Consider the following 25,531-nt stretch of genomic DNA (forward strand, 5'->3'; position numbering starts at 1 on the left):
AATGGGCAAGGAAACATGAGCTGCTTGTATTGGCTAAAATGATCAATGTTGTTTTGCCATTAATGTTTTTAGTTGTAAGGAGGGAGGTACAGCAAATAAATGAACATGTTTACCGCCACATAAATGGCTTTTTATCCATGCAGGCATAATAAAGGGAACTGTGACATTAAGTCTTAGATGAAAGACAGTAAGTAGTAGAAATGGTTGTTACATATATTAGATATAATTTAACAAAGTAGAAATTTAAATGTTTTAATTCTTGAGGTGATAAAAAAGTATGCACAGCCAATTTCACAAAGAGCTATAGAGAATGCAGTCCATTAAGATTTTGTTTTTTAAGAGTTTAATTGAATCTAAAATAGTAAGAATCTCGCATATAAGCTTCGATGACCAAAAAGCATATTTTTCAATCCAGACAAATGAACACATCTATCATGTAAATGAAGAATTACCTGTTCAAAGTGGTGCTGAGGGCTTGTGTTTGTTCCCAAGTCTGTTCCTGTTATTGGCAATTCCTTAAGTTCCACGTGGAATATGTAGAATATGAATCCATAAAGGGCTGGTCCCAGGCCATTGCACAACCCTCGAATTCCTGTTATCATTCCTTGAACGACACCTAAATTGTTTAAACAAATTATCACTTAGTACACCAATTTTTTTTCCTACCCTAGAACCAGAACAAATGTGAAATCATTTAATCTAAAACCAAGGCTTCTATCAAATACTAGCAGTTTACTGCACTGGCATTAAAAGCTACTTAGGAGGGGGGCGGAAGATGGCGGCGTAGAGAGGAGTGGAAGCTAAGTAGTCCCCCTGAAACAACTAAAAAAAAACCAGAAACAACTAGTAAATAATCCAGAATAACTGCGGGGGGACAAATGAGACCGTCCACTCATCATACACCAACCGGAATTGGAAGGAATGCCCGAGAACACAGCATAAAATCTGTAAGTAAAACCTGTGGATCCAAGTCAGGAGACCCCCTCCCCCATAGCCCGAGCTGCAAAGCCTCCTGGTGCCAGAAAGCAGCTCTCTCCCAGCAAGCAAATATAGCTCAGCTGAGCTCCAACTGGGGTTTTAAGTAGCGAGTGTAGACTGCTCACTACAGGTACGAATCCCCAAAAAAACAGACAGAGGCTTTGGGTGACGACTGACCTTGCAGAGCCGGGGGGTCACCTCAGACTAGATCTGAAGGGGACTATCTGTTTCTTTTTTGGCTCAGTGGAGAAAGCCCCTGCCATTTTCAGTTCCCAGGGCTGTGACTCAGAGAAGTGTGGAGATAGCACAAGCAGAGAGAGAGAGAGACCACTGAAATGCTAATGACCTCCCCCTAGGGGGTCTATCTTCTCTAAGAGGAAAGGGGTGGAGCCCTTTCCATTCAGAAACAGACCCCAGAGCCTGGGGGAACATGGCCATTATCTCCTCACACCAGGCAAGAATTATAGGCTAACAGGCACCACCTGCTGGGCAGAAAAGCACAGTGCGCTGAGGCATCACAGGGTGGAGCAATCTTCTAAGACACACCCGCAGGGAAACCAGATACTGAATATTCCCTCTGGGACCTAAGCCTGTTCTGGTCTGGGAAAACTGATTTGGATAACCAAGGAAACCATGCCTAGACAACAGAAAATTACAACCTACACTAAGAAAAACAAAGTTATGGCCCAGTCAAAGGAACAAACGTACACTTCAACTGAGATACAGGAATTTAAACAACTAATGCTAAATAAATTCAAAAAGTTTAGAGAAGATATTGCAAAAGAGATAGAGGCTGTAAAGAAAACACTGGGCATACATAAGGCAGAAATTGAAAGTTCAAAAAAACTAGTAGAATCTATGGAAATGAAAGGCACAACAAAAGAGATGAAAGACACAATGGAAACATACAACAGCAGATCTCAAGAGGCAGAAGAAAACACTCAGGAACTGGAGAACAAAACACCTGAGAGCCTACATGCAAAGGAGCAGATGGAGAAAAGAATGAAAAAATATGAGCAACGTCTCCGGGAACTTAAGGATGAAACAAAGTTCAATAATGTACGTATCACTGGTGTCCCAGAAGGAGAAGAGAAGGGAAAAAGGGCAGAAGCAATAATAGAGGACATAATTAATGAAAATTTCCCATCTCTTATGAAAGACATAAAATTACAGATCCAAGAAGCGCAGCGTACTCCCAACAGAATAGATCTGAATAGGCCTACACCAAGACACTTAATAATCAGATTATCAAATGTCAAAGACAGAGAGAATCCTGAAAGCAGCAAGAGAAAAGCGATCCATTACATACAAACGAAGCTTAATAAGACTATGTGCAGATCTCTCAGCAGAAACCATGGAGGCAAGAAGGAAGTGGTGTGATATATTTAAGATACTGAAAGAGAAAAACCGCCAACCAAGAATCTATATCCAGCAAAGCTGTCCTTCAAATATGAGGGAGAGCTCAAAATATTTTCCGACAACAGACAATGAGAGACTTTGTGAACAAGACACCCACCCTACAGGAAATACTAAAGGGAGCACTACAGAGTGACAGAAGACAGGAGTGCATGGTTTGGAACACAATTTTGGGAGATGGTAGCACAACAATGTAAGTACACTGAACAAAGATAACCATGAATACAGTTGAGAGAGGAAGGTTGGGAGCATGTGAGACACCAGAAGAAAGGAGGAAAGATAAAGACTGGGACTGTGTAACTTGGTGAAATCTAGTGTTCAACAATTGTGATAAAATGTACAAATATGTTCTTTTACGAGGAAGAACAAGCAAATGTCAACCTTGCAAGGTGTTAAAAATGGGGAAGCACTGGGGGAGGGATGCGATCAACATAAACTAACGACTAACTAATAGAATCATTGTATTATGATTCCTTTAATCTAACAAAGGTGATATACCAAGGTACATGCAGATAAGAGGGGGGGATAGGGGAGGTATGTTGACATTGGTGGTACTGATTCTTTTTTTTTTTTTTTTAATCTTCATTTTATTGAGATATATTCACATACCACGCAGTCATACAAAACAAATCGTACTTTCGATTGTTCACAGTACCATTACATAGTTGTACATTCATCACCCAAATCAATCCCTGACACCTTCATTAGCACACACACAAGAATAACAAGAATAATAATTAGAGAGAAAAAGAGCAATTGAAGTAAAAAAGAACACTGGGTACCTTTGTCTGTTTGTTTCCTTCCCCTATTTTTCTACTCATCCATCCATAAACTAGACAAAGTGAAGTGTGGTCCTTATGGCTTTCCCAATCCCATTGTCACCCCTCATAAGCTACATTTTTATACAACTGTCTTCGAGATTCATGGGTTCTGGGTTGTAGTTTGATAGTTTCAGGTATTCAGGTGGTACTGATTCTTTACTTTGATTTAAAGTTATTTTTCCTTTTGCTGCTTCTTAGCTGTCATTTTTTTTCCTCTATTTTTTGCCTCTCTACCTTCTCTGACTCTCCCTCCTGCCTTGTGGAAGAAATGTAGATGCCCTCATACAGATAGTGGTGAAGGTGGTGAACACATAAATATATGACCATACAGAGAACCATTGATTATTTACTTAGGATGGAATGTATGGTGAGTGAGCAAAACCATATTAAAAAAAAAAAAATGGGTTGATGACAAAACCTCGAGGGCAGTATACTGAGTGAAATAAGCCAGACACATAAGGACAATTATTGCAGGGTCTCACTGATAGAACAAATTATAATATGTAAACTCACAGACATGAAATATAATGTACCAAGATATAGGACGAGGCTTAAGAAGGGAGCAGTTGCTGTATGAGCAGAATGTCCAACTAGGATGAACTTAAATGTTTGGAAATGAACAGACGTGTCGGTAGCAAGATGTGAGAATAACTAACAGTGGTGAATGGCGTGTGAATGAGGTGGAAAGGGGAAGCTCAGAGTCATATATGTCAACAGAAGGAAAGTTGGAGGTCAAAAGATGGGAATGTATAAAACTCAATCCTATGGTGGGCAATGTCCATGATTAACTGTACAAATATTAGAAGTTGCATCCATGAACCAGAACAAATGTATGACAATACAATTAGAAGTTAATAATAGAGGGATATATAGGGAAGAAATATATACCTATTGCAAACTATAGACTACAGTTAGCAGTATTTCAACATTTTTTCATAAATAGTAACAAATGTACTACACCAACACTACGAGTCAACAATTGAGGGGGGTTGGTTAGGGATAGGGGAGGATTCAAGTTTCCTTTTTTTCTTTTTTCATCTTTCACTTTATTTCTTGTATGGAGTAATGAAAAGTTTCTAAAAATTGAACAAAAATTAAGTGTGGTGATGGATGCACAGCTGTTTGAGGGTACCCAGGGGCAACTGACTGTAATGGTAAAATTATGTCACTTGAATTATTCATTAATGAAAAATATTTTCTTTTATTTAAAAAAAAAAAGAAAAAGTAAATGTACAATGTGGGGAGGAAGGGAATGGGATATTTTGAATGTTCTTTTCTATTTTAATTTTTATTTTATTTTTTGGAGTAATGAAAATCTTCAAAGACTGTGATGAATGCACAACTATATGATGATACAGTGAACAACTGATTGTACGCTTGGAATGACTGTATGTTATGTGATTACATCTCGATAAAACTGCATTCAAAAATAAAAAATAAATTAAAAAAAAAAGCTACTTAGAAGCCATCAGTTCTACAAAGTATAGTAAGCTACCTGATGTAAATGTGGGCACAAATGTATACAGATATAGGCTTAATAGGTATAACATAGAAACAACTGGGCAAAATCATTTTATTTCCCTGGATTACAGCCTTCAAAACAACCCCTGGTTAAAACAGTCAGGAGTTCACAAGAACAACTGTCAAAAATTCTCCACATCAAGAATCTACTTAAGACCCTTTTTAGATAAATATAGATGTGTTTTATAAAGTTTGCTTGATATTTGTTTATCTCTAGGTCTTATCTCAAATTTAAAATACAACTTGTTTTGGTCACAGATCTTTCCTTCCTCATTCAGCAACCAGGAGGTCACTGCCACTCTTTGGTAGCAGCCCCCCTTTTTCCCCCTTATGACTAGATAAAATATACCCTTTTCAAAGAATTATTCCTCATCTGTCAGAATCCCAGGAATTTAATGTTTCCCAAAAAAGGAATAAGACAATAAAGACTAATATTTACTATATGTCTTTATATAACGGAAACCATAAGATTTTAAGAAAAGGGCTATGAATGTATCTAGCATAAATGAAGTTCTCTACCACAGAGCAGATGCTTAATAAATGGTTAGTATATATAATGTGGCCAATCTTCATCACTAAATTTTTTTTACCAGAAAACCCCACAAAAATCAGATAGAGCCATGTATTCAAAGTGAGAGAGAAAGGTATATCCACTGAATGATAACCTGGAATCTACTTTTCCTACTTACAATGAAATCAATTTTAAAATTCTCCACCTGAACATAGGCTTGTTTCAACACTTGAGAGAGAAATCAAGGATCAGAATGCCTTGTGAAGTTACACTATTATCAATGGTTCCTGTCAACTCACCCTGTTGATCAGCATCAGCAGTTCGTGAAACAAGTGCACTGACAGCTGGAAAGGTAATGCTAGACATGGCTGCTACTGCCCCAGCAGCCCACATCATCCTGTAATCCAAAATAACAAAACAAAACAGTACATTATTAGTTTCCTCCATTGTACCTGTCAGGGTTTAAATACATACTTAAAATCAAGTAACTTAAACTGTGAAATGGCTGTAGTAAAGGGAAAAGAAGAACCGTACTTCCTCTATTCCTTTCTTACTATGTAACTTTGGGCAAGTCACTTAAAAGTCTAACCCTATTACTCTTTTAGAAAACAGAAATACAACCACATATGCATAATAATGATGTGGAGTTTTAATGGTTCAAACTGTAAAATGTGTATATTTCTGCTGGGGTGGGAATGCGTTGTGTCGAAATTAATGTATAATACAGAATAGGAAACATCATTAGATGTTTTCAACACATAAAACCAGTCAGTCTTCTGGCAACATTCTTGTGATTCAGTGTGAAGATATCACTGATTTGATCTAATCCTTAAATTTTAAAGAAAAAATAACTTGGGTGCTCTTGGCTTAAGTTAAAAAAAATGTTTTGAGTAATTTAAATTGTGAACACCTCACCTCTTTGTAAAAGCTAAACTGGAAGCCAAATTGTTCACCAAAATATATTCTTGATGCTTACTCCTATCTGAGTACAAGAGGTGGTATGTTCAATTTTAAGAAACATTAGTGCAAACTGGAGTTCAGTCCTGGGCACACCTGAGCACAAGGGTGTATGTGGGCAGCCTGACACCAGTATCTTCATTACCATCATCTCCCTGCAGGAAACCACACTGGCAGGAAAAGCTGAGCAGCAGGGCATGAAGCCGAAACCAAAACAAATGGACTTTCCTCACTTGTTTCTAGTTTGCCATCTATAATGAACACTGCTGTTACGCAACCTTTTTTTTTCTAGACAGGAAAAAAAGGTAAATGACTCTAGCTTCAGGTTGCTATGGGATTACATGTTTTTTTCCTAGTGACACACTGATCTGGATTAAATGCTCGTTAGAGATACAAAAGCTCAATAATCTCCTTCAAAAATTCAGCCTGTCACTTAGCTATAAAATGTCCCCCCCTTCTATCCTCAAGCTATTTCCAGAATATGCAAATACACATGAGATTTCTATTATGTACACTGTGAGAGAAAAAAAGCATAAATCAGATTAAAGTCTATGCCTTAGTTGAGAAACAAACAGGAAAAAAACAAGAAAAGCAAACACTAAAATTAAAAAAATAAAATCTTTTTATACCTACCAAGGTTCTGAACCGAAGCCATACCATGCTAGCTGTAATATCTGAAATCCCAGACCCAACAAAATGGTGTTCTTATTTCCAATTGATCTCATAAGTAAACTCAAGACTATAGTCTGGGAGAAAAAATGAAAAACAAAATAACTTACCAGAATAAACTTTTAAAAAATAAAAAGAACACAAAATATTTGGTGACTTCTTTCAATCTATAATATAAAAAGACTGTTATCACTTTCCTACGGTTTGGCTTTCAGCTACAACTGCCTGAACATATCTGAGATCACTACTCCAGGTCACACAGGCAGGTGCAAGGGCAGTCTGCTGGCAGAGAGATGTAGGGCAAGAGTTAAGACTATGGAAAGGTAAAACTTTCAGTTCAATATACTTCTGGGGGCCACTTACATCAGAAATTGAAAATGGTAGTCAAAAGATTCTCATGATTTAGAAATATCTGTATTCTAATAGTTTTTAAAAAGCTTTTATAGCTCCACAATTAATCCAAAATGCTTTTCCCCCAACTAAGGGTAAACTGAAAAACAGTGATTACTCACATATCCTTCACTTACATTCACTTAGCATTGAAACCCTAAGGCTTTTCTGAAAAGTAAATCACTTTAATGAGTATGCTGATATGGGAGTAGTCTAGTATGACTGAACACTGGCTCTAACTGTGATCACTTCTCTTACAAAATGGGGATACTAGTACAGATTGCACAACCTTGTCACGGGGACGAAATGAGATGATTATTTATATAAAGTACTTAGCATGTAACTGTCACATAGTGATCATTTAACAAACTATTATGAGTTGAGGGGTTTTCTTTTATTTCAAAGCTAAGAGAAATTCAATGATGTGGGGACATTAGAAATATATATTTTTTGCTATTCTAACTAAAATATTATATATACCACATAAAATAGCTAGTTTAAGTCCACAGAGAAAAAAGTGAAAATAATTCATAAAATCACTATTTATGACAGACTGATAATCTAAACACATAGCTATCAAGTACAATAAAGTTTGAAATTCTTTTAACTGGGGCAATTGTTGCAGAGTCTAATCAGATTTAATTACAATTATGCCAGTGGAACACAAAAATTCTTTTAAGGATTTTTGAACAATTAGGACTCCTGGGTTTCTTTTGAGACGTTCATTGAAATCACATGATCATAAGATTGAGTTCTATGAGGCTTGGCTTGACGATTACAGACAGAAAAAGGCACAAAACCTGCAAGTAAACTTAAAAGAAACATTTCACTATAAAGCCAGTGTTTACTTTCCAGTCTGATGAGTGTGTTAAATATTTTCAATTATTATTGCCTCCAGTCAAACACAACCTGTATGATCTTTTTATTTTCTTTTAAGGTAGTAAATAACATGCTTCCCATGGCTTGGGGGCAGGAGGTGGAGGTGGACAGCCAATATTACAGAAATAACCAAAACATTAGAAGTCCTAATTCAGATGCTAGTAGCTCTCTCCATTTTATTTGCAAATATATCATATAATGGTTTCAATTAACATCAAAAAAGAAAACTGCACATTTTAAAGAGTATACCCCAAACCTGATGGCACCAAATTGCCTGGGACAGGGGACTATAACAAAAGGTGGTGTAACTTGCGGAAAACTATATTCAAGGATATTCCCAAATGTGGCACTTTCATAGAAAAAGCTGTGATTCCTCTTTTAAGACTAGTAACTCACAGGGCAGAAAACATTCATTCTTCTCATTGTTAAATGTAAGCCTAAGAGGAAGAAGTGCAAGAATCACGAACTATGATGAAACACCTGCCACTTCAGCCAGAGTGACTAAAGAATGCTGCCCAGAGAGCCCCAGCTCAGAACAGGTTTAACAGGCCCAGCCATGTTTCCCGGAGCACACATTCTTTCAGGAATGCTGCCCAATGAAATGCCTGGCATTGGAGACTTCTCAAGCATATTCATGAATATTACCCAAAAAATGCTTATAAAAATCATTCATCTTTAACCCTCCATCCATCTAGCTAACTAGTATGCATGCATTTACAGAAATTAGTATCTTTCCCTCTTTGGGAAGTTATTCCCAAAGAATACAATCTAGTTCAATAAAAAGGCTCAGAGTACATTACTACAACAATTTCCATTATACAGATGTGGTAACTGGGGCAAAAAAGGTGCCGAGTCATCCAATCGGAAACAGAAAGGCTGACCTCCCTCTGAGGTAATATCCTTTATACATAGCTACTGTAGTTGGACTGCAGCAGCATGAACCTTCTTTCACACTCCTCCCCCACCCCCCCACCTCCTACCTGCAACCCAAAGACCTAAGGAAGCTGGTATTTAGGTACTTATCACATGACATTGTACCTGGTGACAGTTTTTCTCCATGAGGGCAGGGACTTATCTCTCATTTATCTTTGTATCTCCAGTACCTAGCAGAGTGTTTTGCACTTAATAAGCTCTCAATAACTGTTGGCATGCATGAATTTAAATATATCAAAATATTCTTGTCTCAATAATTATGGAACAAATTAATTACTTAATAGATACAGTGTGCTAGACAGAAAATAACTTTGGTGTCCCTAATTTAGTTTAACTCATTTTGTAGTGAGGCCCAAATGTTAAATGATTTAAACAAGATTATACAACTGATTATTATCTGACATTGACATCAGTCAACAAAGATTTGCCAAATTAATAGTAAGTCCAACAGCTATTCCAGGTCTGAGGACACTTTGAATAAGTCAAACTGCCAGTCAGCAAACAAAACTGTCTAGTGGAGGAACAATGGATATGGGCATACTTAAATAAGACATTTTCAGGTTATAGCTGCTATGAAGAACTTAAAAATGGGTAATGTGATGGAGGTGCTGCTTGAACCAGGATAGTCAGGGAAGGCTTTTCTGAGGTGACATTTGAGGAAACAGCTGAACAAGGGGGAGGAGAGGGCAGTTATCACTCCAAGCAGGACTGACAGCACATGCAAAGGCCCTGAACTGGAGGGTACTCAACAAGATGAAGAGCAGAGGAAAATGACGTTATGTCAAGTATAGATCTCTGGTTGCAACCGAAAGCAAGTTTTAAACAGGATAGGACACAACTGGATTTCCACTTTACAAAAACTCTGCCAAGCAGAGAGTGAGCTTTGTGGAGGCAAGAATGGAAGTAGACAGACCAGATGGAGACTATGACTGTAGCTTGGACAAGGCTCCTAGTAAGGCAGAATGTGAGAAATACTCTGATTCAGGATATATGTTGGAGGAAGAGCTGACAGGAGGTACCACTTGACAGAATGGATGTGGAGTAAAGGGAAAGAAAGGAACCAAGAATGACAAGGTATCTGGCCTGAACAACCAGGAGCACGGTGGTGCCACTGAATGAGATGAGGAACACACTTGGTGAAGAGCACTGGAGCATGGAGGAAGCAGGATCTTGATTTTGGCTATCTTAAGTTTGAAATGCCCACCAGATTTGTCAAATAGGAGCTCAGGGATTGGCCAGAAAGTATTTGGGAGTCACCAGCATATAGAAGACTAGATGGAGCACCAAGGAAGAGAAATGTGTAGAACTAATGGTACCCATGCACTCATGTAAACATTTATTTAGTGCAAGTGTTATGAAATCACAAGCCTACTTACTGGAGCCAGGGAATTCAGTGAGTGAAACAGGTAAGTAGTAAGGTAACAGGATGTGATAAGGCCTATGGCAAATGAGAGTAAATGCCCCCAAAGGAACAGCAACTACTCAGCTCTTGCTGAAAGGGAGTTCCATTCTGCTACCAGATCTGTTACCAGTTCTGTTACCAGTTCTGGGGCAAAGCTATACATTTTATATAGCACCTCCGAATTTTTAAATGCTTACTATTAAGTTTACAGGTTCTTAAAATACTATATATACATTAAAAAAAACCAATGACCTCTAATTAGAACCTGCTGGGTTGCAGGCAGTCCTGGGTATTTGGGTGACAAAGGTGAAGATGGTTCACTGGCTGGAGAGGACAATAAGAGCAAGCCATTCTCTACCGTAAACTTCTGCAGAAATGATAATAGAAGATAATTCTTCCCCCTGTGGAGCTACATATATTAGACTTACTATTTTAGTAGTTCATATAATGAAATAAAAATGTAATTATCAATATTTGCATTTGTACTATAGACTCCTTAGATCTGTTTTTGAAGTCCAACTAGTTTTCTCACTTTTTTGTATGTGATTTTTCATCTCACAATCTGTTTTTACATAGGCACCAAAAGCCAAATGACAATTTAAGAATCTTATTTCTTGAGGACTGTGTTTCTGTATATAATATACAACTATGCTTTTAAACAATGGCTGGTACACTGTTTATTCCTTTCCAGTCTCACTGCCTTCATGACTCTGCTGCTCTTTCCAATACAAATCCAAACATTTCCTTCTTCTTTTATTTACATCTTCCCTACCAGTTTTTGAGTTCTTAGAGACTGTTTTTCAGTCTTTGTATCCTTTATGCCAGGTGCCATCAGCTGAACAGAAGAAAACCTTGCTCTCTAAAGCACTTTAGACTTACCACTCAAACAGTCTGCTGGCACTTAAGTATGAAATGGAACTTAAGACCCTTACACTATTAATCTCTTATGGTGTCATTACAGTAAATACGAGCCTGTTCTCTTCCTTTAAAACTCAGATAAAACCTTAAAACATTAGCAAAGGGAATCTTAGTAATATGTGAACCAGGTCGGGTTTATTCCAGAACTGCAAGGTTGGTTTAACATTTGATAATCCATCAAGCTCTACTCTATTTGTACATTTTCCTTTGTGTTATTCTTCAACAGGGTGTTTTCAAAAAGTAATTTTTATCTACAGGTGACAATATATTTTTCTCCAAAGGTGAAGAGCACCTTTTCTGATTATTCTTTCCGAAGTCCTCTGAAGATCAAAGGTCTGATGGCCAGGAATGAATGTTTCAATAGGATGTTTTTCCAGGTCAACAATTTTCAGGATAAAACAGAAGTTACAAATAGGTCTTGTGTATGTATGTGTAGGGGTGCAGGGGGATGTACTGTAGATTTTAAATTTAAAGATAAGTTTATCACTGTACCCAGCAAAAATTCATAAATAATGAGACCTGAAGAATGAGTCCTACCTAAGGGATGGTAAAGCATCCAAAAGTCAATTAAATGAACCCTACTTTACATTTTCTTAAGAGTAGAATAAAACAAAGAAAACTGCAATGTAGTAAACTGGATAAGGTGGACAAGTGATAACTGAGAGAAGATCATCTTGATAGCAAGAAATGAGCAGGGCTTTTTTACCAAAAGGAGAAAGACCCTCAATCTCTGAGTGAGAGAATTCTGGTCACTACTTTATGGAAGAACAGAGACAGTTTGGAGGCCATGATGGAACATCTTTAAAAAAAAACAAATTCTTTTGTTGATCAGTATCTCATTCACCTAAACAACCACTGTTTACCAGTTGGGCTTCCAAGAGAGATACTTTCATGTCATTCCTCTGCCTAAAACCCTCCAATGGCTTCCTATTTTACTCAACTCTCAGTATAACTCACTACCTCTCAGACCTCATTTCCTAATACTCCCTGTTCACTCCAAACAGGCCTCCTTGCTGTTTCTTACACATGCCAAGCAGTCACTCCTTAGGGTTTATTTCTGTTCCCTCTGCTTGGAATTCTTTTCCTCTAGATATCTCAGGACTTATTCTCCATTTCCTTTTGATCTCTGCTCAAATGTTACCCTATATCACCAAAGCCTCCCCAACTCCCCCTCAGATAAAATAACACCCTGCCTCCAGTCACTCTCTATATTTCCCTTACCCTTTTCCTCTACAGCTCTCGTTATACCTGATGTGTCTGCATTGCTGTATTAATTTAATATCTCACTTCACTAAAATATAAACTCTGACAGCAAGAATTTGGTTTAGTTCACTGATACGTCCCCAGTGTCTGACACATGGTGTGTACTCAATACTTGTTGAATGACTGAATCAACAGAACAAGGACCAACAGACATATTTCTGACTTTATGCAGGTGTGCACCACAGTGTAAATTAATAAATCAGCTTTCTGGTTTATACATCATATACTGATTAATATGATGAATTCTAGCTATACTAACAAAATTGAGTTTCTGAACCTACAAACCTGAGCCTCCTGACTCTGGTGACTATACCACATACCATCTCTGGGGTCCCATTTGGATGGCCAGCAAGGGGTACCCTATATGACATCATTCTAACTAAAAAGAAACTCACCTGTGCAATAATGGAAAGAATGCCAAGGACTGCTATAAATGCTGCAACACTTTCTGGTGAAAATTTCATTATCTAGAAGTTTTCCAGAAAAAGTTACATTAATAGACAAAAAAACGTAACAAGTACTATGCTAATGCTACTACTTGTACAATAACATTACATGGAACAGAAAAAAAAATTAATGCAACTCATTTATAACCAAAGAATACTTCCAGAGGAGGATTCTGGGTTTCATTGAGAACCAAAAACATAACAAGTATTAACACACTAAAACCAGACGTATTTACACAGGCTAGACTCCTAATTTGGATTTAAATTAAACAGTTGGGACAATGACTAAATGCTCAAAATTCAATCTACAAATCAATATTGTACCATTAAGTGCTTTTTACTCTGCCTAGTAGGATTAGTGTCAAGGGGAAAACACTTGTTTTGCCCTCACTTTGACTAGCTGTTCTAATATATGTTCTCAGTCACAAAGAAACTATTTTGAGCAATTGAACTGATTAATGCATTCCATCACCAGTATAAACAAGCACCAAACAAACAAAAAAATACCTCAAACCATATACCTTGACAAGGGAATACTGTACCCTTCTGTCTAAGCCAAAAGCCTTAAAATATAAAACACCTCCACAATAAATGCATGAATTAGTAAATAAAACATTCCATAGAAATAGGAATATCAGCCACACTATTCTAGTGAGCTGTTTACAAAAAGTTCTCTGTTGATGATTAAATATTTTTGTTACTATGTCACTAAAAAATGAAAGAAAAGTCTACCTTGGTTGACTAAAATTTTACCTGTCTGAGGTATAAAAAAAAGCTGGAATATTGGCCTGCCTCCGGTAGGTAGGAGAGAAACACCGTAATGCAGATTAGCAGCACTATGGAATCTTGGCCCACTTTCTTTAAAGACTAGAACAAGAAAAAGACTGATATAACATTTTACATCAAAAACATTGAATAATTCTTAAGAATATGCAGAAATTGCTTTCGGCAGTTTACACAAAGATACTGAGTTATCATTTTAATTTATTTCATCCTCCCCAAACTATTCTGAAACATATTTTAAAAGGTTAAAAAAATCCCTGAAGATTATTTCCACAAGGAAACATCCACAACAAAATACTAATGCTGTACTAAATTATGCATTCACTTTTTTGCCAAAGAGAGGGAAAAGTATAAACCTACCGCAAAGGGGTCAGCCTGTTCCCAGGAAATGGGTGCTCCCCATGACGCTGGACGCATCTTCTCAGGCAACGACTCTGGCACAGCAACAAGGATGAAACAAATATCTAGCAAAGCTATTGCTGTAGCTAGGACCACCACTAAGCTGTCTCCATATACTCGTCCAAGGTAAGCCCCAATTGCAGGGCTGGTTACTAAACTTGCAGCAAATGTTGCTGAAACCTGCAACAAGTTAAGGATAGACAGGAAGAGATTAGTCAGGATACCTTGACTCCTTTACTTCAACACCTTTACAATATTTCCTTTCATAATCCTGATTTATTTCAGACCTTCTGTTGCAATGTCCTTTTGCTTCTACTACCTATGCCACTTTCCTTACACCCTCTTCTTTTGCACGAAGAGAAAAGAATTTTATTTTTAATTGCCTTTAAAACTGGTTTCAAACCTCATTTTAAGCCTTAGAGTCCTCCTTTGTTTAAATAATTCCTACTAGGAAACCCATATATAAAACAGAGAAAGAAGGAACTGTTGAGGAAGAGGTAAGGGCCTGGAGCACTATCCAAATAACCCTCCCTCTCCCTGGCTGCCAGCCACCCTAGCACCTCCACAAAAACCTTAGTGCTCTCTGAAAAGAGTCTAAAGCCCATTGCTCTAAGGGATCCCAATTTCACTGTGATTTTACAATGTTAAAATTAAATATTTACCTTGATAGCTTAAGGCTCAAACAAAAGCTTAAAGACTGTGAAGTTTATCTTTTCAGCAAAAGTGTTAAGCCCTGACATAAAATTGAACATGGGGATCTTTTTTAGGTGGCAGATTAGAAAGAGTGAGATCAATATACTAGGCACTGAGAAGGTCTCTAACCATGTCTTGGGAACTCTGAGAAGTCCATACAAGTCTGGTGAAGATGAAGATTAAAGTAGACAGGACACAGAGGAAAGCAGTTAATCCCAGACATGACTGGTCTACTATAATAATGGCTTTGCAAATTAGCGTAGATGTGCCAGCAGTTAACACAATAGAGACCACACTCTTCAGAGGATAATTAGAAATTAATGTTGGAAGTGCATGAGACTGTGATTTATTCTGTTTCTATGCCATTTATGACTTTTGGATGGAGGAGTTAAACTTCATGGGCAGGTTTATTTGCAACTGTTTATTAATAACTGCTCAAGACTAGCAATTCAGTTTTCATGGGTTAATTATTTAAACAAGTACATAAAATTCTAATGACTTTAAAAATGTGGCTATCAGCCTAAATGCCCACCAACTGATAAATCAATCAATAAAAGTGGTATATCTATGCAAAGGATATAAAAAGGAAGTAACTATTGATATATGTAACTGTAGCCTATGGGCCGAATACAATTAAGAATTGTTCTTACATTTTTAAAGAGTTGTAAAAACAAAACCAAAAACAGTTACGAAAAAGAATATGAGAGAGACCATATGTAACCCACAAAGCCTAAAATATTTACTATTTGGCCCGCTACAGAAAAAGTTTGCTGATTCCTGAGCTAGATGTCAGCCTGTTGTATTTTAGATTATCATTTAAAATGAGCAGTAGTTTTTTTTAACTCATGACATTAAATAATTATTTTTAGGATTCTGTAAAAAAATAATTTTACAATACAAGGTAAAATATTCTACTGTATTTTCACATCTGACATGTGACTAATAAATGCTGAATGGAGGGTATTAAAATTTACATGGCTGTGTACTTTAAAAAGTTTTAATGCACTCTGTTGATTTTATTTCAAGAAGTATTTTACTGGGAAAAAAAAATCTTGTAATGAAAAGGCTTGCACCACTTGTAATATGGTATGGTGGTTTGGTGCTGTATGTACACCCAAAAAAAAACATGTTCTTAAACTTAATCCGTTCCTTTGGGCGTGAACCCATTGTAAGTAGGACCTTCTAATGAGGTTACTTCAGCTAAGGTGTGGCCCAACCCTGCAGGGTCTTGATCCTATTACTAGAGTTCTTTACAAGCAGAATGAATTTCAGACAGAAAGAAAAAGTCAAGGGAAGCAAGAAGCTGAAATTCAATGAAATCCAGAAGAGAACTCAGAGGACAGGAGAGGCCACCATGTGCAATGCCATGTAACAGAGGAGCTCAGAACCGAGGATCACCAGCAGCCATCTCCAGGATGCTAGTCTTTGGGGAAGAATGCAACACCTTGATGAGCCCTTGATATGAACAGAAAGCCATCAAATTCCCCTTGTTTAAGCCAACCCATTGCATGGCACTTGCTTGAGCAGCCAAGAAAACAAAAATATATAGGCTACCTCAAAAACAAGATATTTTTACAACAGCTCAACAACAACAACAAAAACAAAGAATGCAATTTAAAAATAGGCAAAGGACTTGAACAGAAACTTCTCCAAAAATACACAATGGCCAACAAGCACATAAAAAAATGCTCAATATCATTAGTCACTCAGGAAATGCAAATCACGAGCACGAGATACCACTTCACACCCACCAGGATGGCTATTTAAAAAAAACAAAACAAAACAAAACAAAGAAACAAAAACAAAAAATACTAAATGTTGGGAAGGATGTGGAGAAAATGCTTGTGAGAATGTAAAACGGTATAGCCACTGTGGAAAAGTTTGGTGGTTCCTCAAAAAGTTAAGTGCAGAATTACCATGTGACCCAGAAATTCCACTAGTAGGTATATACCCAAAAGAAATGAAAGCAGGGACTCAGATACTTGTATACCAATGTTTATAGCAGCACTATTCAAAATAGCCAAAAGTTAGAAAAAACCCAAGTGTCCATCAACAGATGAATGGATAAACAAAACGTAAAATGATATAGCCACTGTGGAAAACAGTTTGGTGGTCCCTCAAAAAGTTAAGTACAAAATTACCATGTGATCCAGAAATTCCACTCATAGGTATACACCCAAAAGAAAGGAAAGCAGGGACTCAGATACTTGTATACCAATGTTTATAGCAGCATTATTCAAAATAGCCAAAAGTTAGAAAAAACCCAAGTGTCCATCAGCAGATGAATGGATAACAAAATGTGGTATATAGCTACAACAGAATATTCTTTAACCATAAAAATGAATGCAGTTCTGATACATATTACATCATGGATTAACTTTGAAAACATTATGCTAAGTGAAATAAGCCAGACACAAAAGGACAAAAATATATGTGATTCCACTTATATGAAATAACAAGAACAAACAAATTTATAGAGACAAAGTTGATTAGAGGTTACCAGGGGTTGGGGAAGGGTAAAGGAGAAGTTTAACACTTAATGGGTACAGAGTTTCTTGTTAGCAGGGATGAAAAAGCTTTGGTAATGGTGGTGATGGTGGTAGCACAACATTGTAATTGTAATTAATGCTCCTAAATTGTATATTTGAAATGATTAAAATGGCAAATTTTATGTTATATATTACCACAATTTGAAAAAAAAAAAACAAGATATTTTTCAGCAGACACCAAATGAATAGAATAAACACACATACCAGTCCGTAAGCCATACTTCTTTCATGTTCTTGGGTTATATCTGCTACATATGCAAATACCACGGAGAAGGTTACTGCAAAAACCCCAGAAACAGATATAACAGCAAAGTACCACCTAGGAATAAAAGAAATGGTTAAATCAATACCATTATCTTAACCTTCCTCTTTTCTTTAAGTGAATTAGAATAAGAAAAGCTAATTTCAGTCAACAGCTTACAGGGAAAGTTCATGGATTAACTATTCCATAAATCATAAGCCAAAGATTTAGTGAAAACAGCTAGAAGTGGGCATTCAATAGCAACTATGCAGGAATATTTAAAACAAGGTAATGTATTCATGTCAAACTTTAACTCATCTGTTGAAATGTTAAGTGGCTTTCATCCATTACCTAACATTTCCTATTACAGTACTGTAAATAAAAAACAAAATACAGTGAAAAAAACTGTGGAACAAGTTACTTCATATTTATTTTGAGCCTATATATAGAAACTAGATTTTTTATAAATCATCTTTAGCTTTTCAAATATTGACCAAACAAACTCAGTCTTTGCACAGGAAAAACCTGTTATGGTAGTGTTCATAAATAAAACGGAGGATAGACAGTGACTATGAAAACTGAACAAATGATATTTTACAAAGCAAACTAAGTTTTGTCAAACATGATTCCAAAATATCTGGCTGGAACAAAGAAGTTCCTATTGTAATGCCAATGTTTTAGTTTTTTAAATCATGCGTATTCATAATGAATTTGCAAAATATCATTCCTCCAGGACTTTATTGTTTACTAACATTTTCCCAACACACTGCTTTCCACAACAAATTCTTTGTTTATTGTCTAGATCCCTTTGGTAAGGTTTCATTTGCATTAACAACATTTATCAAGGGCTTTGATCTTTAGCAAAATTTTCATTAGAAGAGATCCTGCCCTATTTATATATACCCTTGGTCTTTCTAGATACACTATGGAAATATAGCTCATCAAAGACATAGAATTAACTAACATTAATACTCAGTTGAATAGAAAGAACATCAGTCAGAGGGTTAATAGATTTACAACTATATTGGGCTCTATTACCTCGGGAATATTACTCACATTGTGAGCTCTTCCTCCCTTCCTCCTCAGTGAAAAAATCCAGATTTTAATCAAGGTGGCCATGAACCCAGCCTCTTGTAAGTAGAAGCAACGTATGCCTGAAATCTGACTAAAGAGAGGCAAGCAGGGGTTGGGTGGGAATTCTGAAGTTTCCTTAAAGGAAGGCAGTGTGCTCTTCTTAGCTACTATCTCCATCTTGCTGCCTGAAGTGTGACTTGATGCCTGGAGCTCAAGAAGCCATGTTGGACACTTGGGTGATAGCTAAAGATGGCAGAGCAGCAAGATAGAAAGTCTTGTTCCCGCAAACTGCCATGCCAGCACTGGCTGCCCAACTACAGATTTTTTTTTACTTGGAAAGACAGAAATAGACTTCTATGATTTTAAGCAACTATTTGGGGCTTTACTGATAATAGAGTGTGCCAGTCTGAATGTATTATGTCCCCTTAAACGCCATTATCTTTGATGTAATCTTGTGTGGGCAGACCTATCAGTGTTAACTAGATTGTAATTCTTTGAATGTTTCCATGGAGATGGCGCCCCACCCAACTGTGGGTGATGACTCTGGATAATTTCCATGGAGGTGTTGGCCTGCCCATTGGGTGGGTCTGAATTTAATTACTGGAGCACTATATAAGATCAGACAGAAGGAGCGAGCTTGCTACAGCCAAGAGGGACACTTTGAAGAAAGCACAGGAACTGCAGATTAAAGAGTCTGAAGACAGCCTTTGAAAGCAGACTCTTGCTCCGGAGAAACTAAGAGAGGACAAATACCCCAAGTGCAACTAAGGGTGACACTTTTGAGGAACTGCAGCCTAGAGAGAAACGTCCTGGGAGAAAGCCATTTTGGAACCAGAACTTTGGAGCAGACACCAGCCACGTGCCTTCCCAGCTAAAAGAGGTTTTCCGGACACCATGGGCCAACCTCCAGTGAAGGAACCCCATTGCTGATGTGTTACCTTGGACACTTTATGGCCTTAAGACTGTAACTGTAACCAAATAAACCCCCTTTATAAAAGCCAATACATTTCTGGTGTTTTGCATTCCGGCAGCATTAGCAAACTAGAACACAGAGCAAACTCTTGTCCTAATTAATACAAACGATGATAACTGTGTTAACATTCTTATGAAAATAAGTTAGCAACCCTATCCAAGTCCCCAACGTATTGTTAGGAAATTTGGGCTGTAAAATCCAAAAGCAGGTTAGCCTGTTGCCAAGATGCTTCCTATAGTACCATCTAGTTCTAAAACCCTTTATGAACTTAGCTACTATATTTTTAGCGGCCCTCTTATCTGCGTCAAAGAATAAATGTATTAGAAGAATATAATTAAAATCTATAGATATAAGATGGCAAGGAAGGTGTAGAAGTAAGGGAATATTAAGAAAGCAATAGTAGAACGTAACATTTTGTTTTTATAATCTGAATACGCACATACCATGGGCTGATCTTCATTAATGGAATTGGGGCACATGTGAAAAATACTGTTAGCAGCAGGAAGGATTTTCGGCCCCAAACATCAGAAAGAGCACCAATCAGTGGGGCACTGAGGAATGACAACAAACCCTAAAAAAATTTCAAATGAAAAATATCTTATACTACAAATCCATGAGACCTCAAAAAATCATTTTACTACCACAGAAGAATTTTAAATGTTTGTTTGTAAGACAAGGATAGCATAAACTTTAAACAACTTATTTCCTGTCTATATATAAAGAAAAATTTCCTTAGAATATCTAGAATCATCTGCAGGGCTCTGGCTGCACATTAAATATGAAAAGCTCTAATGAAATCTCAATCACAACTCCAGATTAGTAATTCTAGAAAGTCTATCATATGCTAATTATCTGATTTTATATAGAGTCTAATCTCCAGTTTATAAAACTTGCTGGTCAAATTGAATCCAGAGTAAAGAATGTGCATAATAACCAAGACTTTACCATACCATATATGTTTAAGTATATATAAATTTTTTGTATAGTTCTTTTCTCCTTAATCTATATTCTGGTTAGTTTACAAAAGCATTCAGATGTCTCAAATAAAAATACCAACACATAAAACACATAAGAAATCTGTTATGATGTGGTTTATACATAGTTGACTATATTTGAGCCCAATCACATTTAAAACCCAGTTAGTCTAAAATGTTGAGTAATCCACCAAAGTATACTGTATCTAATTGTAAAAATTAACACAGTGGATTAGTGAACTAAAAATACATGCAGATTATTTATACTTCTTTGTGTGTGCACATGCATATGTGTATGTATATATATGATTCATCTTACCTTTACTCCTTGAATTAGACCATTCATCAGAAATGTATGTTTAGGGAAGGTTTCATGTAATACCTAAAGAATAAAAACAAAATAAAAACCACACGCTACATTTTAGCCTTAGTAAAATTTCTACATTTACATTTTCAAACACCCCTCCATAATACAATCTAATTTTATTTCATATATCATCAGATTTGTATGAAGCTATGCATGAGTAAATACTAATAACACCAAACATTCATATAGGCCCTGACATATATTGACTTAATTGATATCCTAAAAACAATCTAATTAGAATACTGATACACAGAGAGGTTAAATATCCTGCCCCAAATTGCACAGAGAGTAGTGGTTATATCAAAATTGCATTCAGAAAGTCAGATTTGAAGGTGTATGCTTTTTATCACTATGCTATGCTGCTTTCCACATATAACTGACCTATAACACATATAGATAGGTATATATTATCTAAGATAGCAGACTGGGAGAATTAATAATTTTAAATTGCCACAAAGTGGATCTAGAAAGATTATTTATAACAATGTCTTCAATCTTTTCCAAGGTCTGTTCTCAAACCACACGGTATCAGTTTGTTCTCTTGGCAACAAATGAACCACTGGGAACCACTGAGAAACTACTGGTTGAAAAGGCAATTGGAGGGAAAGGTAAATGGAAAAATAAAAGCAACAGCTACCGTTTTTACAGTCTTTGTGTCCAAGGCTTTTTATATATTCTTTTACTTAATCCTAACAACATTATGAATTAGATAACATTACCACTTATAAATGAGGCAACTGAGTTCTTGCTTGACTTAAAAGTCAACACTTCATTATACCATATCTCTCAGTAAAAACAATAGAGAATGGCAGTGTGGAGAAAATAGAAGGGTGGGGAAGGTTTGTCTTTTGGAAGAAAAACTATACTGAGTGTATTTTCTGACATCTTTCAAGAAGAACCTTTCAAAGAACTAGAATGTTCCCTTTTCTTCAGTTACTCTTCTGCTAATAATCAAAATTTAATGAAAATATAGTATATAGAAAAATAAAGAAAATTAGAAATGAAGTATCAATAGCCAAAATCATTCATATGGAAAAAATTGACATATTTATGATATTCATCTAAATAGGTGGTTCCCAACCAGGCGTTATTTTGCTCCCTATGGAACATTTCACAATGTCTGGAGACCTTTCTGACTGTCATATTTTAGGAGGAAAGGGATGCTAAAACAATTATCTGCCAAAATGTCAATACTACTGATGTTGAGAAATTCTCTTGTAAATAGTTAAAGACCCAAGGATCTAAAGAAGTAGTCTGCAAACTTTTTCTGTAAAGGAACAGATGCTAAATATTTTCGGCTTTTTTCAGCTTTGCAGGTTGTACAGTCTCTGCCACAACTACTTAACTCTGCTGTTATAAAACAAAAACAGTCAGACAATATGCAAATGAATGGGCATGGCACTGTTCCAATAAAACTTCATTTACAACAGAAGTATGCAAGAAGGATTTGGTCCTCTGATCATAGTTTGCCAGCCCGTGTACTGAAGAAAAGATTTAAATTCCTTAAACTGGTATTCCAAAGCCTTTCACAATCAACTCAAACCTACTTTCCGTTCAATTAATTATCAAAGGCGTACTGCAAAGAAGGAGTTTGGAATTACAAAGAATGAAAGTCATAATCATTGCCTGTAAGAAGCTTTATAACACGTTAGATCTTATCACTAATGATTCCCTTTGCCAAGCCAGCTTCCATTCTACTCAATCTGTTCTCTTTACTGTTTTAGAAATATTCCAATGCCTTCCAATATTCATACTATACATGACATCCAGTCCATTTTGAATGTTTGTTCCCTTTACCTCCTCTATCAGGAAATATCCCCAAACCTTCTAAATTGCTCCTCTGCTATGAAACTTTCTTCTCTAAAGCAACTGCTTTCTACTTTAAGGCATGTAGTAAGTGATTATACACTCAGCAGTTAGTCACAAACAGTCTTGTAATATTTCTTATATTACAGTACTGAGCTATTCAGCTCTTGTACTTTGTACTGTTCATGTATTTAATAAATATTTCTAACTATATTTCAAACTTGTAAGGACAGGCAAAGTATATACTGTATGTGCCTTTAATAAATCAGTATCTCAGAGTGCTTTGCATGTGCTAATTATGTTCATTAAATGTCTGATTGATAATATTGTTCTCAAAAACAAGATAATGCCATCAAATTAATTTAGCTAATATTAGAAGAGAAAAAACCTTTAATAGGCACTCCCAAAAGTAGTAGTTAAAATTAAGACATACGAAAACTCATGTTCTATTTTCTAACAAAATTTTAACACACAAACAAAACAAGTAACCCAAATGTATGGGAGCTTTGATCTGTGAGAATTTGAGAGCTTAATAGGAAAAATTTAACATTTTCCAAGAAATTTGATGGCTATTAACACATTTTTAAGAAGTTGAAAATTTTTGAATAAATCTTCCTTAAAAAATGAATGTTTTGGGTCTATTCCTGTAGCAAAGGATTCTAAACTGTTTACAACAGAAGAGATGTTGTTTGAAAGAAATGAATGCAGATTCTTGCTCCATAACATGGACTGTTGTAGATGTAGTAACTTGGACCATTGAATATTGGCCTAATATTTCCAGAACCATGCAATTGTGAAAAAAAATGAAGTCAACCCTTAACAATATAGATCCTTAGATCTACAGCCATTACTTCTCTTTATCTAGTTAATGTGTTAACCAATTAATAATCACTGACTAAACATCCACTATGAACCAACCACATATTCACAACCTCTTATAGTGTTAGATTTCAACCCTCAAAAATAGGTATCAGTATAAAATTCTTCTTTGTAGCTAATTTAAAAGCCCCTTGTTGGTGACTTCAACATCCTTTCCTGGGCAAGCCCTCCACATATGTTGTTCTTTGTGTTCTATTAAAGCTTACAATGCAAAAATAATAACAACCACATGAACTGAAAAAAAGTATTCTGTAACTGTACATTGATTTTAAAAATTAAAGCTACCTTAAATCCAAAACCAAACATTTATTATACTTAATGTAAGTCCTAAAATTGGTTATCTGATAAATGAATTGATTCAAAGAATATCTTTAGTGAAAAAATGCTGAAACAAACTATAATTTTTGGAAGCCTAAGAGAGCTATGTATGGGAAGAGAGAATTATTGATTTAAAATGTGTCAATATAATGAATTGTATCTTCATCTCATTTTCTATAAAAGGACTCTCCAGCAGGCATCACCTATAATGAGTTTCAAAACAACTAAGAACCTAATGAAATGTGTTTAAAGATGGACAGACTACTAAAAGAGAGCAAATTATTTTGTACACCAAGTACATCTGCTGGAAACCCACCTCTCCATAACAACTAACATAATTTGTTAGCAAAATGCCTCAAAGTGAGTGAAACCTTTTTTCAAAAGCCCATACTGAATTAGCATATTGGTTCTTCATCTGATATGTACTATTTATATAACAATTACTTCTAAAAAATACACATTCCTGGGCCTCACTCTTGAGGATTCTGATTTTAGCAAGACAGGTTGTGAGGCCCAGTTATTTTGAAAAAATTCCCCTGCTTAAAAATCACTGATTAATAGATACCAAATTCTAACTGCTGGAAATGTTCATCTCTTGGGTAATCTGTCCTAGCTAGAAAGGTAAAGCCTAGCCCGAGTCAGTTCTTATCTAACTATTGATGCTGATGGGTCAGACTAAGAGCTTTCACTTCCTACTTACATATTTCTATATTGTCTAATAATTTTATAATAGGCATACATTGTGTCTCTAATTATAAAAAAGCAGATCTAATATACAGAGAGGCATGCGTGTGAGCAGATTTATACATGTGACAGTGTGAACAATTTTCCTGAGTGATACTTGAAAGATTCTTGCTGCTCTATGCCCAAAGGCCAAAGTACCCAGATCATTTAGACACACTTCTATCTAATCTCTTTACAACCCAATTCTTGTTTTGCTTAAATCTCTGCCATCTCTCCCTATGGTATTATCATATAAATTACAGAGAAAAATGTAGCACACAAAAACTGCGATTATTTAAAAGCATGTATACATTACAGATAAGAAAATTAGAAGAAATAAAGGTAAATATTCATTACCAAGAAGACGCCTGGTTTTAAAAAACAATCAAATAAAATGTGTAAAAGGTAAAGAATTATAAATATGATCTTATAGACAGGTATTCCTGAGTTAACTGAAACTCATCATTTTGCCATTTCAAAATTCAAGTATAAAGAATAAACATGGATATTGAGAGTCACTGCTGTAAGAGCCATGAAAGAAACAGTCTTGGTCTAAATCAAATACTTAGCAATAATTTTAATTATTCTAAGAAATGCAGCCAACATTGGCAAAAAAACTTAAGTTCTTCCAAATTAGAATCTTTAATA

General features: G+C 36.0%; 1 protein-coding gene across 1 annotated transcript in view; it reads right to left on the reverse strand.

The window, feature by feature from the left end:
• MFSD14A (major facilitator superfamily domain containing 14A) overlaps positions 1-25,531 on the reverse strand; it is a 47,793-nt gene that overhangs the window by 1,841 nt on the left and 20,421 nt on the right. The window contains exons 3-11 of the mRNA XM_037826546.1: positions 21,110-21,172; positions 20,260-20,387; positions 17,733-17,847; positions 14,248-14,466; positions 13,858-13,971; positions 13,054-13,125; positions 6,838-6,950; positions 5,547-5,644; positions 453-616 (exon numbers count right to left, since the gene is read on the reverse strand). Coding sequence (XP_037682474.1) covers positions 453-616; positions 5,547-5,644; positions 6,838-6,950; positions 13,054-13,125; positions 13,858-13,971; positions 14,248-14,466; positions 17,733-17,847; positions 20,260-20,387; positions 21,110-21,172 — 1,086 coding nt within the window. The remainder of the gene's footprint in view (positions 1-452; positions 617-5,546; positions 5,645-6,837; positions 6,951-13,053; positions 13,126-13,857; positions 13,972-14,247; positions 14,467-17,732; positions 17,848-20,259; positions 20,388-21,109; positions 21,173-25,531) is intronic.

The sequence above is a fragment of the Choloepus didactylus genome, chromosome 2 (assembly GCF_015220235.1).
Source record: "Choloepus didactylus isolate mChoDid1 chromosome 2, mChoDid1.pri, whole genome shotgun sequence".
Taxonomy (NCBI): Eukaryota; Metazoa; Chordata; class Mammalia; order Pilosa; family Megalonychidae; genus Choloepus; species Choloepus didactylus.